Source organism: Loxodonta africana, chromosome 12 (assembly GCF_030014295.1).
Source record: "Loxodonta africana isolate mLoxAfr1 chromosome 12, mLoxAfr1.hap2, whole genome shotgun sequence".
NCBI classification, from domain to species: domain Eukaryota; kingdom Metazoa; phylum Chordata; class Mammalia; order Proboscidea; family Elephantidae; genus Loxodonta; species Loxodonta africana.
Genome location: NC_087353.1, coordinates 19,521,179 through 19,538,564, shown reverse-complemented (window position 1 = coordinate 19,538,564; position 17,386 = coordinate 19,521,179). Strand labels below are relative to the sequence as shown.

At 37.1% G+C, this 17,386-nt stretch overlaps 1 protein-coding gene across 5 annotated transcripts in view; it reads right to left on the bottom strand.

The window, feature by feature from the left end:
- Positions 1 to 583: 583 nt before the first annotated feature.
- Positions 584 to 17,386, bottom strand: part of TAF1B (TATA-box binding protein associated factor, RNA polymerase I subunit B) — a 77,244-nt gene continuing 60,441 nt past the window's right edge. Inside the window, exons 9-11 of one of the 5 annotated variants that reach the window (XM_064295022.1) lie at positions 14,709 to 14,779; positions 11,802 to 12,024; positions 584 to 6,167 (exon numbers count right to left, since the gene is read on the bottom strand). In XM_064295022.1, coding sequence (XP_064151092.1) covers positions 5,963 to 6,167; positions 11,802 to 12,024; positions 14,709 to 14,779 — 499 coding nt within the window. In that variant the 3' untranslated portion in view covers positions 584 to 5,962. The remainder of the gene's footprint in view (positions 6,168 to 11,801; positions 12,025 to 14,708; positions 14,780 to 17,386) is intronic. The other 4 variants (XM_064295023.1, XM_023550421.2, XM_010591908.3 and 1 more) reach the window with 4 other exon arrangements.

Genomic DNA, 17,386 nt, shown 5'->3' with positions numbered 1-17,386 from the left:
TAAACCAGTCATGGTAATCCTGTTCCTTTTGACCAGTTAATGGCTGAAGGGTGGACAAATGACATCATTCTGGGCGATGAATATAAAGGAAACTGGGGGGGATGGTTACAAGATATTTTCTTCCCTTTTTTAAAAATATTTTAAGGTGAAAGTTTACACAGTAAATTAGGTTCCCATTTAACGATTTCTATGTAAATTATTCAGTCATATTGGTTACATTTTCCACAATGTGTCATCATTCTCATTCATTTTGTTCTGGTTATACCATTTCCAGTGCTCTAGTTTCCCTGCCCTCTTACCTTCTCATCTTTGCTGTAGTTTTTGACCATTTGTTCTCATATAGATGATTTTTTTTAAAGGAGCTCATTACTCATCGGTGGTTAAGAAAATATTTTCTTGCCAGACAAAAATAACTCTTGAGAAAGTCTTTAGTCACAGCCCCCTCTTCCTACCTTGAATTTGGTTGTGTGGAATTACGGAACCCATCTTTGACCATGAAGTAGCAAGCTATAGAGTTAAAAAAAAAAAAAAAAAGCCACCATGCTGAAGACAGCAGTGCAGCAAAATCATAAAGTGTTTCGGCCCTTGATAACACTATTGAGCCACTGAACCAAAGGTGGCATCAATTACCTCCAGACTTTTCATTATGTAACGAAAAAACACCCCTGATTTAGTAGGGATTCTGTTCATTGTAGCCTGAAAGCATTCCTTACTTCATGTATCATGTCACCTATTTTTGAGCCTTTTTTGACATGATAAATCAGTGGTTCGCATGCTTTAGCATGGCTCAGAATCACCAGAAGAGCTCATTGAGCCTCACACAGAATTTGCATTTCTAACAAGTTCCCAGGTGGTATCGATGTTGCTGGTTCGGGGACCACATTTTGAGAGCCAGTGTAATAAGACAATCAAGAAATTTTTATTGCATTTAATTTGTGAAAATATCCACAAGCCTTCCTTTATCTTGAGGATGCCAATGAAAGGAAAACATACAGACTGCTAAAACAATAGGAAGTCTATGGTAGATTATGATTTTTTAAATGCAATTTGGAGTCCAGGACCTGGGCTCAAATCCCAGCTCAGCCACATACTAGCTGTGTGCCGTTGGACAGGCTACTTAACATCTCTGAACCTTAGTTCCTCATCTGTTACATCGGGGGATGGCAGTACGGTCCTCACAGAGCTTCTGAGAAGGCTGAATGAGATACACCACTTAGTACAGTCTCTTATACACAGTGGGTGCTTAATACACGCTATTACTGCCGCTTCTTTCCTCGTCTTTTTGCCAGTAGACAGACCGATAGGCTTTTCCTATGGAGGAATAGTTTTCAGATGTGAAAACACAGACTCTTGGAAAATAACACTTATTCATTATGCTTAAATGTAATTTGTAAGGTTTGGCAAAACCTTATTTTTCACTTCTCTTCTTCCCTGTTAATCTTATTTCTTATTGGTGGGTGTCCCAAAACTTTTCATAGCTTTGAGCTCTCTATGTCTCACTATTTTTAAGTGTGGAATTCGTTAGCAACTTTTTATTCAACAGAAGTGCCTCAGCACTTCAAATCATGTTGGTTCTACAAAATTCATATTCAAATGAATTTTTTTAGTTCAAAATTTTAGAAAGCAATTTTTTTGAGTTATAAAAGACATACTTCCTATATAAAAAATACATTGCCATCGAGCCAATTCCGACTCATAGTGACCCTATAAACCAAAACCAAACCAAACCCATTGCCACTGAGTGACTCCGACTTAGTGACCCTATAGGACAGAGTAGAACTGCCCCATATGGTTTCCAAGGAGTGGCTGGTGGATTCGACTGCAGACCTTTTGATTAGCAGCCAAGCTCTTAACTATTGTACCACCAGGGCACTCCCCGAAATTCTCTCCTGAAGAGGGGTGTTGTGACAGTCAGTAGTTCAGTCCTTTACACATTTCATTGTATGGCTCTCACACCTCACAATCAACCCATCGTCAAACACTTATTCACTCCATACTTAACCTGTATCTGGGATCTAATTCCTTTTTAACACCTCCATGACAATCTCCCCACTCCAAATCACTCTCTCTTGCCTGAGCCAGTATAACAGTCTCTAAAATAGCCTACTTCTGCCCATAACCCCTCTGTTCACCATAGTCAAAGTGATCCTTTTATGGCATAAGCTGGATCATTACACTCTTTTGCTCAAAATTTTCCAAGGGCTTCTCATTACATACTTGGGATACATCCAAACCCCTTACCACGGCCTTCTAAGCAACCTCTTCCACCCCATCTGCTACCACTATGCCATTCAACCACAACGCTGCAGCCACCCAGAACTATGCTTTGAGTTCATCAACAATCTCCTACCTCAGAGCCTGTACACTTCTTTCCTCTGCCTGGAATGATCCTCCCCTGGATAACTACATGGCTTGCCCCCTCTACTGCACTTCATGTAAGTTGGTCTCTGCTCAAATGTCACCTCCCCAGAGGGTCTCTCCTTGACCACTCTATACAACGGCCCACCCTATCACTTATCCCTTACCTTGCTTTTTCTTCATTGCATTTCACTACTCCAAACATTATATATGTTTACTCTCTGCCCCTGCCCAATTAGAATATAAGATCCTTAAGGGCAGATGATCTCAAAACATATTATAAAGCTACAGTAATCAAAAGAGTCTGGTACTGGTGTAATGATAGACATATACACCAATGGAATAGAATTGAGTCCAGAGTTAAGCATACACATCTGTAATTAATTAATCTTTGATAAGGATGCTAAAGCTATCAAATGGAAAAAGAACAGTCTCTTTAATAGATGGTGCTGGGACAACTGGATTTCCATATGCAAAAGAATGACGTTAGATCCCTACCTCACACCATATACAAAAATAACTCAAAATGGATCAAAGACCTAAATGTATGACCTAGAACCATGAAACTCTTAGAAGAAAACGTAGCAGTAATGCTTTGAGACTTAGTCTTCAATAATGGATTCTTAGATATACACTGAAAGCATAAGCAACAAAAGACAAGATAAATGGGATATCATCAAAATAAAAAACTTCTGTACATCAAAGGACTTTGCCAACAAAGTAAAAAGACAACCTAGAGACTGGGAGAAAATTTTTGGGAACTGTATGTCCAATGGAAAGCCTGGTGGCATAGCAGTTAAGTGCTACGGCTGCTAACCAAGAGGTTGGCAGTTTCAATCCACCAGGCGCTACTTGGAAACTCTATGGGGCAGTTCTACTCTGTTCTGTAGGATCGCCATGAGTCGGAATTGACTCGATGGCAGTGGGTTTGGTTTTTGTTTTTTATATGTCCAATTAGAGTTTAATAACCGGAATATATAAAGAACTCATAAAACTTAGTAAGAAAAAGACAAACAGCCCAATAGAAAAATGGGCAAAGGATCCGACTAGATATTTCACCAGATGGGATATTCAAATGGCCAAAAACACATGAAAAGATGCTCAACATCATTAGCCATTCCAAAAAGAAAACCAAACTTGTTGCCGTTGAGTCAATTCCAACTCATAACAACCCTATAGGACAGAGTAGAAATGCCCCATAGGGTTTCCAAGGAGCGCTGGGTGGATTCAAACTGCCAACCTTTTGGTTAGCAGCTGTAGTTCGCCACAGCTGTTAACCACTGTACCACCAGGGCTCCCATTAGCCATTAGAACCCTGAACCCAGTGCCGTCAAGTTGAGGAGATGCAAATCAAAACCATAATGATACCACTTTACTACCACTGGGATGGCTAAGATGAAAAACACGGACAAATGTTGGTGAGGATGTGCAGAAATTGGAACCTTCATTCATTGGTGGTGGGAATGCAAAATGGTACCAGCCGCTATAGAGGGCAGTTTGGTGGTTCCTCAAAAAGCTAAATATAAAGCTACCATATGACCCAGCAATTCCATTCATGTATATACCCTAGAGACTTGAAAGTAGTGACATGAATAGACGCATGTACACCAATGTTCACTACAGCATTTTTCACAACAGCCAAAACATAGAAACAATCCAAATACCCATCAACAGATGAATGGATAAACATAATATGGTACATGCATACGATAGAGTATTATTCTGCCATAAAGAGAAATGAAGTCCTGATATATGCCACAACATGGATGAACCTTGAAAATATTATACTCAGTAAAATACGTCAATCGCAAAAGGACAAATATTGTATAATCTCACTAATATGAAGTACATAAAATAGGTAAATATAGAGAGATCACAGTTCAATAGTGGTTACCAGGGGTGGGAGGGAGAGGAAATGGGAGAAATCATGGTTTAGGAAGCATTGATTTTTTGAATATGAGGACAGACAATTTGGCAAAGGACACTGGTGACGGTTGTACAACATGATTGAGGTAATTGATCTCAGTGAACTGTGTAAGTGAAAAATGTTGAATTGGCACATGTACAATCTATATTTTTTATGAGAATTAAAAAAAAAAAGCAAAAAGATCCTTAAGCGCAAGGACTTTGTTCGATGATGTATCGCATGTCTAGAATGTGCCTGGAACAAAGTAGATGCACAATAAATAGTTGCTGCACAAATAGATGAACTGTGAACAAGAATGCTCAATTTTCCAATATCCTCCAGGTATTATAAACCTTTATAGTCTGTGCCAATCTAAAATGTGGGTAATAGTAGCTCCTTATTTAATTTGCATTTCTTTAATATGAGTGAGTACCCTACCCTGTTTTTTTGCTTAGCCTTTGTTTTTTTTTTTAAATAATATTTTATTATATTTTCAGTGAAAGTATATGCAGCAAAACAGGTTCTCATCAACAACTTCTACACATACTATTCAGTGATACTGGTTATGTTCGTCACATTGTACCCACATTTTCATTATTTTTGTTCTAGTTACTCTGTCCCCACTAACCTAGTATCAGAGCCCCCCAACCTTCTCATCTATGCTTTAGAGCATTTGTTGACCATTTAGTCTCATATAGATGGTTTTTTAAAACAGTGCGGTACTCAAGGGTGATACTCATTGCTTTATGGGCTAACTTGCTATTTAGGTAAAAGATGACTTGAGGGATATATTTTGGTTCAAGGCTTAAAAAATGTCTCAGGGTAATAGTCTCAGGGATTCCTCCTTTCTCAGTGGGTCAGTAAGTCTGGAGTTTTTGGAATTTGAAGTTGTGTTCCGTATTTTTATCCCTTTCTATCAGGATCTATCTATCGTGGTCCTGATCAGAAATGTTGGAATCGGTAGCCGGGCACCATCTAGTTCTTCTGGTCTCAGGAGTCTTTGTGTGTGTGTTTTAAGAGAACTATCTTTTCGTATCCGTTGCTCAGCTTGTCTTTTTCCTATTATGTACAAGAGCAAATTCTTTATATTAAATAAACTAATCCTTTGTCCATTATATGCTACAAATATTTTTCCCAGTTTGTCTTTTGTCTTTGTAATCACATTATCAATCTTTTCCTTTTAGTTTCTGGGTTTGAGGCATTTTAGAATGTCCTTTCCCATTCTCAAGGCCATACCTGTTTTCTGTATGTGTGTGTGTGTGTGTGTGTGTGTGTGTGTGTGTGTATATATATATACACATAAAAGTTTATAATGTTTAGATCTTTGATCCATTGGGGATTTACTTTGGGATAGAAGGAGTAAGGAAGTGATCTAGTTTAAAAAGCAAATTTACCTTTAAAATACAATGAATACAAATTTACAGATACTATTTTTTTTATTTATATATAACTTATTGTTTTAAATTATTCAAAGAACATTCATAATTTAAAAAATAAATCAAAGTTCACCTGTTTTCCAATATATATGCACATATATGCATGTATATATGTATCGCATATATACATATACACATATACATGGTACCATATGTATGTGTGATAAAATCCTATTTCCACAATTTTGTAGGATTTTATATTCCAATTTGACATTATTGTCACTATTAAAATATTTTTTCAAGAAGGTTTCTTTCATTTTCCTCAATATCTTCTCACTTTTCTGGATCTTGAAGATTTCTTTTTTGTTTTACTGTATTTTGTTTTAAAAAGTTTCTTTTCAACTAAGCTCACTTCTTCATGGAGAAAGGACGTCTTTATTCTTAGGAGGAAGGAAAAAAGATTTAGTATAAATTGATAACTCAGAGAATAATTCGATTCTTCATAGGTTGTCACATGTTTACAGTAGCTAGAAGAAGAAGAAAAAGGGCTAAGTTATCTTTAAATGGCAATTTAGAAATGTATGCATATATACCTTGAACAACCCCAAACTTAACAACTTAACAAACATACATGGTTAGGTTTAAACTAGTACTCTGAACTAGAAGAACATTTAGAATAATTTGTTAAAACTCTTTAATTTTACAAAGGAAAAAAATTTTTTTAGCACCATCTGTGGCCATGATACAAGGTAAGGGAGGGATTCTGGAAGTATTTTTAAAACAAACAAAAGACGACAAATAATCCCCACTCAAACTAAAACAGCAGACTTCATACTTAGGCTTGCACTCCTACATGTAGTGTAGAAAGCAGAGTTTACAAAGTACCTGTTTTAAGATAGTGGAACCTGAATCTGATCAAATCTCTGTCTTTACCAAGATACCGGCAATACAGGGACGGAGGAACTTATTAAATATCCTAAGGCTGTAACCAGTAAAATCCACACTATAAAAAAACTACACAGGACAAATGACCTGGCTTACTCTACAAGTAAATTAAAAGAGAATGAAAATAAGAGACAAAGAGGAGGAATTGATGGATTAAAACATACTTAAGGGATATATCAACCACCTGCAATATAAGAGCCTTATTTGGATTCTATGTCAAACACACTTAAAAAAATTAGCTGACAATTGGAAAATGTAAAAATTGACAATAAGTTTGATAATATTACGGAATTATCAGTTTTTTTTGTTGTTTTTGGTAAAATAAATGGTATTATGGTTTGGTTTAAAAAATATTTATAGATTGTTATGGTTTGAATTGTGTCCCCCCAAAATCTGTGCTGCAAATCCTACTATAGCTGTGGTTATAATCCCATTTGGGAATGGGTTTTCTTTGTTATGTTAATGAGGCAGTATTAGTATAAGGTGTGCTTTAAACCAATCTCTTTGAGATATGAGAGAGCAGATTAAGCAAGCAGCAAGAAAGCACAGACGGGGGAAGACAGATACCAGGCCACATGAGATCTCCAGGGAACCAAGAAACAAGCTGAAGAGCGACAAGGGCCTTGCCCCAGAGAGAGAAGACTTCCCCTAGGGCCAGTGCCCTGAATTAAGACTTCTAGCCTCCTAAACTGTGAGAAAATAAGTTTGTTAAAGCCACCCACTTGTGGTATTTGTCTTATAGCAGCACTAGATAACTAAGACACATATGAAATGATATGATGACAACAGGTTTATAGAGTTGATAAAAGGATTATGTATATTAAGCACTTAACCCAATACTTGGTACACAGAAAACCAAAAACCAAACCCAAACCCATTGCCATCGAGTCAATTCTGGCTCCTAGTGAACCTATAGGACAGAGTAGAACTGCCCCATAGAGTTTCCAAAGAGGGCCCGGTGGATTTGAACTGCTGACCTTTTGGTTAGCAGCCGTAGCACTTAACAGACTCATAAAATGTTCGCTTCCTCTACAGGCCCTTAAAAATGTTTGGTTGTTTTCACTTAAAATCTTAAGGCTATTTTAATAATATACAATAAAGCCAATACTAAAATGTTCAGTGACTGGTTTAACAGACGTCAAATACAAGCCATTTACAGAAACTCTCATAAACAAGTGGCCTCCTGCTTTTCTTTTTTCTGATTTTTTAAAAATTTCTGCTATCTATACAAATAGGGCTTCTTTCAGACAAATTTCAAGTTAAAATGTTATCTCAAAGAGGGTTAAATTATGGTTTCTCTTACCTAGGGACCATAAGGAAAACTCTAATTTGATATCAGAAGGATAAAAACAGATACAGAAACGGGCTGTAGGGAACAGCTCAGTGATACAAGGATAAAAAAACTCATCAGAGGCCTCAGAATATCAGGGCTTCCCATAACTGTGATTTTTAATTTTTTTCCCCCTTAGTAAAATAACAACAAAAAAAACTAGCTAAAAACATCTTATTAGTAAAAATTGATAAATTTTAACATTAGCTTGGTAATAAATGTTTGGCAACGAACATTTAAACAGGAGTTACTGATGACGTCACAGTCATAATAGCCTAGCATCAAATTTATTGCTGAGAATATTAAGAAAATCCTAATCTACAAAGAAGTAGTTACAAACATCAAATTTTAAAATGGCTTTCTTTTTTTAATATTGGGATTCTTTTAAAATACATGGTCCCAAACTATTTGATAGAGTAAGAACTTTATTTCTAAGTCGAACCCCTATCTTACAGTGGGTTACATTCTTTATCATAAACTCAGAAAACTATGCTAAAATTATGAGATAAAACCAAGTATAATATAGAATTTGTTATTGCCTGTTATCCTGCTGTGACTAGTTCAGGTCAGGACAGAGTAGAACTGCCCCACAGGATTTCCAAGGCTGTAATCTTTATGGAAGCAGACTGCCACATCTTTCTCCTGAGGAGCAGCTGGTGAGTTTGAACTGCTCATCTTTTGGTTTGCAGCCGAGTGCTTAACTACTGCGCTACCAGGGCTCCTAATAATGATCATAGTGATTATTTATTGAGTTCTTCCTGTTTGACCAAAAAAAAAAAAAACCAAACCCACTGCCGTTGAGTCGATTCCGACTCATAGACACCAAATATCATTAAATTCTCATAAGAACTCTTTGGGGGAAGGCTTTATTTTCCATTCATTCATTCATTTAACAAATACTTGGTAAGCACCTACTATGTGCTAGGCCCTGTTCTAGCCTCTGGGATTTGACATTAAATAAAAGAGACTGAGTTCCTGCACTCAAGGCCTTTATATTCTGGTGTGGGGAAGTAGACAAATAAGTATATAATACATCCAATAGCAGTAAGAGCTGTAAGGAAAAATAAGACAGGCGAGGGGGATGGCAAGTGACAGGTTGTGTGTAGAGGAGGGGTGGTGCTATTTTAGACAGGGTGGCTAAGGAAGGCCTCTCTGAGAAAGTGAAATTTGAGCAAGAGCCTGAAAGTAGTGAGCCCATGTGGATATACAGAGGGTGGGGGTGGGGCAGGCAGAAGGCACAACATGTGCAAAGGTCTGAATCAGGACTGTGTTTGGCAAGTTTAAGGAACAGCTAGGAGGCCAGTGTGAACAGAGGGAGTGGGCACAGATACAGGCAGTAGCAGATGAGGTCAGGGAAGTGGCAGAGGGACAGATCAAGTAGGGGCTTGCAGACATCACAGGGCCTTTGGATTTTACTCTGAATGAGGTAGGAGTCACTCAAGGTTTTGAGCAGAGCAAAAGATCAGTATTATCCCTACCTTTATAACCGGGGCAAGAAAACTGCAGAGATGGTAGGTAACTTGGCCACCATTAGCAAGTAGCAGAGCTGGGATATAACAGCCTGATTCTCTAGCAAGTCCTCTTAACTACTATGGAAAATTTCCCCATAGACAATTTCTAAGCCAATATGGGGATGTGAGTTACTATAAAAATATAAAGTCACAGTGAGACTTATTTTGCCCATACAGATTACTCAGAATGTTAGGGAGGAAAGAATATTAGATGAATCTTTTTATTTTAAATATAAAGAAACCGAGTGATGAAGTGACTTCAAAGTTGTAATACCAGCTTTACTCAATGGCCTTTTCACTAGTATTATATACAACTGAGCTAAAAATTAAAATAGGCGAGAAAGAAAGGAATTTTACGGCATAGCCTGAACTGCTTTAGCTTTTTTCCCCTTACATTATGAAAAAAATTCAAATATATAGTCAAGTTGAAAGAATTTTCTCTAACTGTCCCGTAGTTTTTAATCCTTGTGCTCCTCTCTACAGCTATTGCTAAGACACTACAGAAGACATGGAGGAAAAAAGACACACTCTCCTAACAGACCTCTTCTCTCCACCTAGGCTCAGGAAAAAAACAAAACTTCGGGATTTATCTTGGGATCCACCTAGGATTTAAGACAGGCATTTACTTTCAAGTGCCCAAAAAATACTCTTTTGATTTGAATTTCAGTGTAATTAAAGAAAAAGCAAAATTTGTACTTTGGGAAGTACCACGTTCTTCACCACCCACTACCTGATGAAATTTTCTGAGTCATATAAAATAGATTACCTAAACAATAACTTACACTGTATTATTCCAACATATACCTTTTATAGGGAATATAAAGCTCTTCATTAAGATGACAGAGAGAAAATAAGGAAGCAACCTACCACTAAGGAAGAAGTGTGAGAAGGCAGTGAAGCTCGTCTGCTGAAGGGCCGATCATTAAATCTGACCCAAGTCAAAAGCTTGCATGTATTTTACTTTTTGGTCACTCTGGGGTTTTTGCTATGTCCCACGCAGATTAATTCCCTCTGGTTTCCTATCTTTAATCTCACTTTCTCCAAACTCAATAATCATAAAAGTAAGCTTTGTTTCCTAGTCTTTACATGCCTAGTAGCTAAGAGGAAAGAATCTGAACAGGGAATGCAGAGGGTTGAGAAAGGGGAAAAAAAAAAAAATCAAAGCAATAACTAAGCAACTGAACTAAAATACAATCTCAGTGGTAATTAGTCCAGAAGACACACCTACTCTGTATAAAATTATACTGTATGTTTCACTCATGCACCTGATTCTCTGATAACTTCTCTTCTGTGGTAGACTTGTAAATTAAAACTAGGATTCTTCATTTTTTGTATTACTTTCTGGTCTTTACCAGGGAATTTTTTATTCATATTTGCCAATATGCCTTAGTCCATAGATATACCTACCACCTACCCATTGTCATCAAGTCAATTCCGACTCATAGTGACCCTATAGCACAGAGTAGAACTGCCCCAGACAGTTTCCAAGGAGCGCCTCGTGGATTTGAACTGCCAACCTCTTTTGGTTAGCAGCTGTAGCTCTTAACCACTACACCACCAGGGTTTCCCCATAGATACAGGATAGGTACTATTTTAGAAATGAGTCTCTTAAATTTTTTTCATTATTCTCATTGATCTGATTGCATTTATATGTGGGAAGTCAACTCTATTTTTAAGACGACTATTAAAATTTATTTAAGTATTTACACAAGATATCACTATCAAGCTCAAACTAATATCTCTATTTCCTTTGAATGAAGAAGACCCTCAGTGAGATGGACTGACATAGTGGCTACAAGAACGGGCTCAAACATAGCAACAACTGTGAGGATGGCGCAGGACCAGGCAGTGTTTTGTTCTGTTGTACGCAGGGCTGCTGTGGGTCCTAATCGACTCAACAGCACCTAACAACAGCAACCACCACTGTGGTAACCTAGGCGAATATCCTTATTTTTAGTAAGTACATGAGGCAGTAGTAAGAGGGAAAGGGGCATGATATAAGTAACTTATTCAGAAAAATACATGAGAAGATACAGTATGCTCTCCTGATCCGCATTCGTTTATACTTCTGTTGTTTTGGCTGTTTCAGTGCAGGTTAATTTAGCCAGGAAGAACAGGTTTGTGATAATTGTGCTACAACAGCTTTCTTGATTTTTTTTTGCAGGCTTCCGAAAATTCTTGTGCAAGATTCAATTTATAATTCTCATTATCTTGATTTTAAGCTCACCATTTTCTCATTCCAACAAATAATCTATCTGGCTCTTATTATAGTCAACTATTTTAACTTTTTTTTAATTAGAAAAGAACACTATTTCAGGCCAAACTGGGGATTGCACCATGTCTTATATCTTTTGATTACTAAGAGCACTGTGTACCTTTTACAGAATTTCTGTGTACTAAGCCAATACAGTGAATTCTTGGTTGTCAGAGACTGGTCTTTCTTTTTCAGGATTCCCTGGAGGCTATGTCCATGGAAACAAGTTCTATCAGTGTCTTCTTCAGACCAGCTGAACTGAAAACTTGAAGGGCTTTTTTTTCCAACAGTTGGTGTTGAATCAACCAGTGTGCTAAATTGTTTCTGTAGACTCACTACCATTTCTGGAAATGGAGAAAAAAAGGAATAAAATAAAAATTAATGTTAAATCACAAAGTATGACATAAACAGACTTATTTTAAAATAAATATGACAAAATTAATATTTATTTGTTCATTCATTCATTGTAAAAAACAAACATTTGCTATCTACTATGTACCAGATATTGTACTTGGCACCGAAATACAATCCTGTATTAGTCACGATCTCCGCCCTCAAAGAGCTAAGAGTCTAGAGTAGGAAAGATGAACTAGTGATTATAATAATGAAAGCATGTAAAGAATAAAGCAGGCCTAACAGAAAGAAAGAAAGAGTCAACTTTTTTGCAGAAATGGAAAAGCGGATCCTCAAATAATTGCAAGGGGCTCTGAAGAGCCAAAACAACCTTGAAAAAGAAAAACAAAGTAGGGGAACTCACAACTCCTGATTTAAAAATGTACTGTAAAGCCACAGTAATCAAAACAATCTGGTACTAATATAAGGATAGACATACAGTCCAAAGGAATAGAATTGAAAGTCTGGAAATACACCCATACATTATGGTCAAATGATTTTTGACAAGGGTGCCAAGTCCATTCAAAGGGGAAAGAATGGTCTCTTCAACAAACGGTGCTGGGACAGCTGGATCTACACGTGTGAAAGAATAAAGTTGGACCTCTACTTAATACCATATAAGAAAATTAACTCAAGATACATCAAGGACCTAAATATAAGGACTAAAATAATAATACTCTTAGAAGAAAGCATAGGGATAAAACTTCAAGACCTTGTTTGTGGCAATGGATTCTTAGATGTGACATCAAAAAGCATGAGCAATAAAAGACAAAAAACTGGACTTCATGAAAATTTAAAACTTTTTTTGCATCAAAGGACTTTATCAAGAAAGTGAAGAGAAAATTTACAAAATGGGAGAAAATATTTGGAAATCATATATCTGATAAGGGTTAAATAAGCAGAATATATAAAGAACTCTTACACAACAACAAAAAAACACACAACCCAATTAAAAAACTGGGAAAAGGACCTGAATATACATTTTGCCAAAGGAGACATGCAAATGCCTAATAAGCACGTAAAAAGATGTTTGACATCATTAGTCATTAAAGAAATGCAAATCAACACCACAATGAGGTATCGCTGATTAGATATCACACAATAGGATGGCTATTACCAGAAAAACAGGAAACAACAAGTTTTGATCAGGATGTGGAGAAACTGGAACTCTCACCCACTGCTGATGAGAATGTAAAATGGTGCAGCTACTATGGAAAACCCTTCTGAGATTCCTCAAAAAGTTAAACACAGAATTACCATCCCAAAACTTATGACCCGCAATTCCACTCATGGGTAGGTATGCACCCAAAAGACTTTAGAGCAGAGACTCAAAAAGATACTTGTATACCAATGTTCACTGCATCATTATACACAATAGCCAAAAAGCGGAGAGAATCCAAATATCCATCAACAGATGAATAAACAAAAAGTGGTACACCCATATAATGGAATATTAATCATAACATTCATATTCATATTAATAAAATTCATAATTCAGAAATGAAGTTCTGATACATGATACAACATGGATGAACCCTGAAGACAGTATGAAGATACTATGTATAATCCTACTTATATGAAATATCTAGAGGAGGCATATGCCTAGAGATCCAAGTTTATTCGTGGTTACCAAGCAGCAAGGGGGGGAAGATGGGGAGTTACTGCTTCATGGAGATTGAGTTTCTGTTTGAAAACCATTTGGATATAGTGGTGGTGGTTGCACAACATGGTGAATGCAATTAATGTCGCTGAACTGTACGCTTACGCATGGTTAAAATGGCAATTTTTTGGTTATACATATTTTACCACGATGAAATAAAAAAGAAGGGGGGACTGGGAGATCAGAAGTGCTGGGACAGGGAAGAGGGTAGGTCGGAGCAGGGTTAGGGTTAGCCTCATGAAAAAGGTGATATTTGAGTAAAGCTTGAAGATGAGTGGATTAGCCGGGCAGGCTAAGAGAGAGAGATAGAGAGAGGGGAATCATTTAAGTTGGCAGGAACAGCCAGTACACAGGCCACAGGCAGGAGTGTGCCTGACGTCTATGAGGGTGCATGAGGAACTGCAAAAAGGTCAACATAACTGGGGTGCAATAAGGGAAGCAGATCTTGTAGGGCCTTGTTGGCCACTGTCAGGACTTGGATTTTACTTTGAGTGAAATAAGGGGTTAGTCCATTTTATGAACCAGTCAAGAAAACCACTTTGAAGCTACTTATCACTGTTGAACACAAAAAGTACTTTCCTCATGTCATCAATTTTATTCAAGACACCTGGCTTCAATAACGTCTGGTAATTAAACATAAGACCCGGCAAATCAAAACATTTGTAGCCACTGGGAATAGTTAAAAGAATGGACAAGACCATCTAAAGGCAATTCTCCAAAGAGTTCCAAAAGTCACAGAAATAGGATTTTTGATTTTGATGAGAACTTAAGCTCTATTTTGAATAACGGCATGTTACTGAAATAAATAGAAGAATCTGTGTGGAGATGTCTTGAAAGAGATGACGCTCCTTTGGATGTATATGAGCCCTGGAATATTTGTTGAAGTAAGAAACATTATTCACTTTTCAAGTCAAGATATTTAGCTTTTCTACAGCTGTTTTGTTACTTGGCATTAACAAGAAAAACTTAACTCACCTCTTCTTTTGTATACCACTGACTTATCGATGGATGAGTGGTAGACTGGCTTTTCACTTTTCCATATGTACCTATACAAGAAAAGTTGGAGCAGGATGGAGAAGAAATGAGCTTAAATGCATTTCAGAGAACAGTGTCTCTGAAGCAGTATGTGAATTCCTGATATTGTAAAAGCTCTGGCTTAGAGTCATTTATTGACACATGTGGGTAGAGCTTAAGTCTAGAAGTAAGCAAGTAGCGCTGAATGAGAGTGCAGACGAATAGAATGAGGTGCCTCTCCCAAAAGCCTCCCGAATCACAGAAGTTCCTGAAGAAACTATTAATTATACAAGAAACAGGGAGATGGTTTCCCTCACCATAAAATTCCCTTGCTACTCATTCTTTTTTTTTTTTTTTAAATTGTGCTTTAGATGAAGGTTTACAGAGCAATTAAACAATTAATACAAATACTGTTTTGTGACATTGGCTGCCAACCCCACAAAGCATCAGCACTCTCCCCTTCTCCACCTTGGGTTCCTCATTATCAGCTTTCCAGTCTCTTCCTGCCTTCTCGTCCTTGCCCCTGGGTTTGTGTGCCCATTAAGTTTCGTTTTGTTTTATGGGTCTGTCTAATCTTTGGCTGAAGTGACTTCAGTACTAAGTTAAAAGTGCTCATTCTTATAAAGTTAAGCTACTCAGGGAACAATTGTTCCTCCTTGTCTTTGCTCCAACTGCCCTTTTGCTGAGGACTAAGTTAGTAGTACTTCTGATTCTGGTAACTCTTACAAACAATTAGATGAATGTCTCTCTGGTACTGAACCCCTTGAAATCTATCCTATTCTGGATAGGAATGAAGTAGAGAAATCTAGATTCCAGCATGACATGGTTCTAATAGTCCCAAACGATTCTTGCCTAGAGAATGCCAGCCAGGGATTGCCACTATAAAATGGAGATCCTGGATTGACCTGGCCCCGTGGGTTACCCTCTCCAGGTTGCAAAGACCAAGAGTCATCTAGATTTGGCATGACCAGGCCAAAGGTAAGTGACATGTTGTATTTCTCGTCCTAGCTCTAGATTCCAGCATAAAGCTAGAATTTGGTCATTGCTAGTCTTTGCCAAGCAGGCGCTGCTGCTCTGGGAGTAAGATAACATCCAGTGTTCACTTTTAGACTCATTTTCATTACCTTTTAGTTCCCTAAAATAGGGGGCTTCCGTAATTTATAGTAAAAAACAAATACAGGGGGATAGAAGAGGTGGGATGAACAGATGGGACACGGAATTTTTAGGGCAATGACACCACTCTGTAAGATACTGTAATGGTGGACACTTGACATTACACATTTGTCAAAACCGATAGAACTGTACAACACAAAGAGTGAACTCTAGCTAAACTATGAACTTTAGTTAAGAACACTGTATCAATATTGGTTCATCAATTTTAACAAATGAACTGCACGAATGTAAGATGTTAATAATGGGAAACTGCAGGCAAGGAGAGAAGGAGTATAAAGCAACTCTGTATTTTATGTTCTTTTTTTCTGTAAACCTAAAACTACTCTTAAAAAAAAGTATTAATTAAAAAAAATATTAACGGCTTGGTTTCTGGCCCTTTTCTTATTTTGAGAAGTGCTGTGGTACATGGGGAAAAACCCTGAATCAGAGGACCTGGCTCTGCCACTTCCTAGTGGTATGGCCTTGAGTGACTAATAACTCGACAAACTATGGAGGTTCTCAGAGGCAGAGACTATGCCCCAGTCTTCTTTATAGCCCAGTGTCGGCTGTGACTGGTACATAGTAGGGGCTCACTTAAACATTTGTTGAAGAATGAATGGAAATAAATGAACAAATGAATTTAACATCTCTAAACATGTCTCCAACTTAACACAAGATTGTTGTGAGGAATAGACAACAATGTATGTAAAAAGGTCTTTAAATTCTATACGATTGTTAGAAGTAATTATTATCAGTGCTTGACAAAATGCTTGGCTAGCAGGTACTCAAGAAATATTTGTGGACTTTCTAGAGAAGAAGATGATAAAGATTAGAAAGCCAGCAATATAAACATTCTTATTTTTAAATTGATAATGTTCTATAATTGGTAATTTTTTTTATCATTTCTTCTTAAAGCTGGGAAAGAAAATGCAGATAAAAAGTAAACATTTTAGTAATATTATCATAGCAAATTATCACTTAAACCAATTTGAAGAATTTTTCCCAAGGATTTAAAAAACATCTGCTCAAATCAGTTCATATAAAAAAGGAGTTAACTTTTTATTTTGGATGCTCATGATGATTTAAAATGTTAAAAACTGAAATGAAATTTCTCTCATCACTAGAAATGTAATCAATGTTATACGGGAGATGGTCTTCCTGAAAATTACATGTGAACTAAAGGTTAGTGAACCATAGCACATTTACACCACATCAGGGAACTTGTTCAATTTTGTGTGAATGAGTCTGCGATTCTTGAAGATAGCTTTTTTATGATACGATTTCTTAAATTATAAAATTAACAACATACTCATGATAAAAAATCTAAAACAATAAAGAAGTTCCCTAAACTAAAAAGTCTAATTCCAATCCCGGCATATAAAAAAAACCCCATTGCTGTCGAGTCAAATCCAACTCATAGAGACCCTATAGGATAAGGCAGAACTGCCCCATAAGGTTTCCAAGGCTGTAATCCCCCCAGAAGCAGA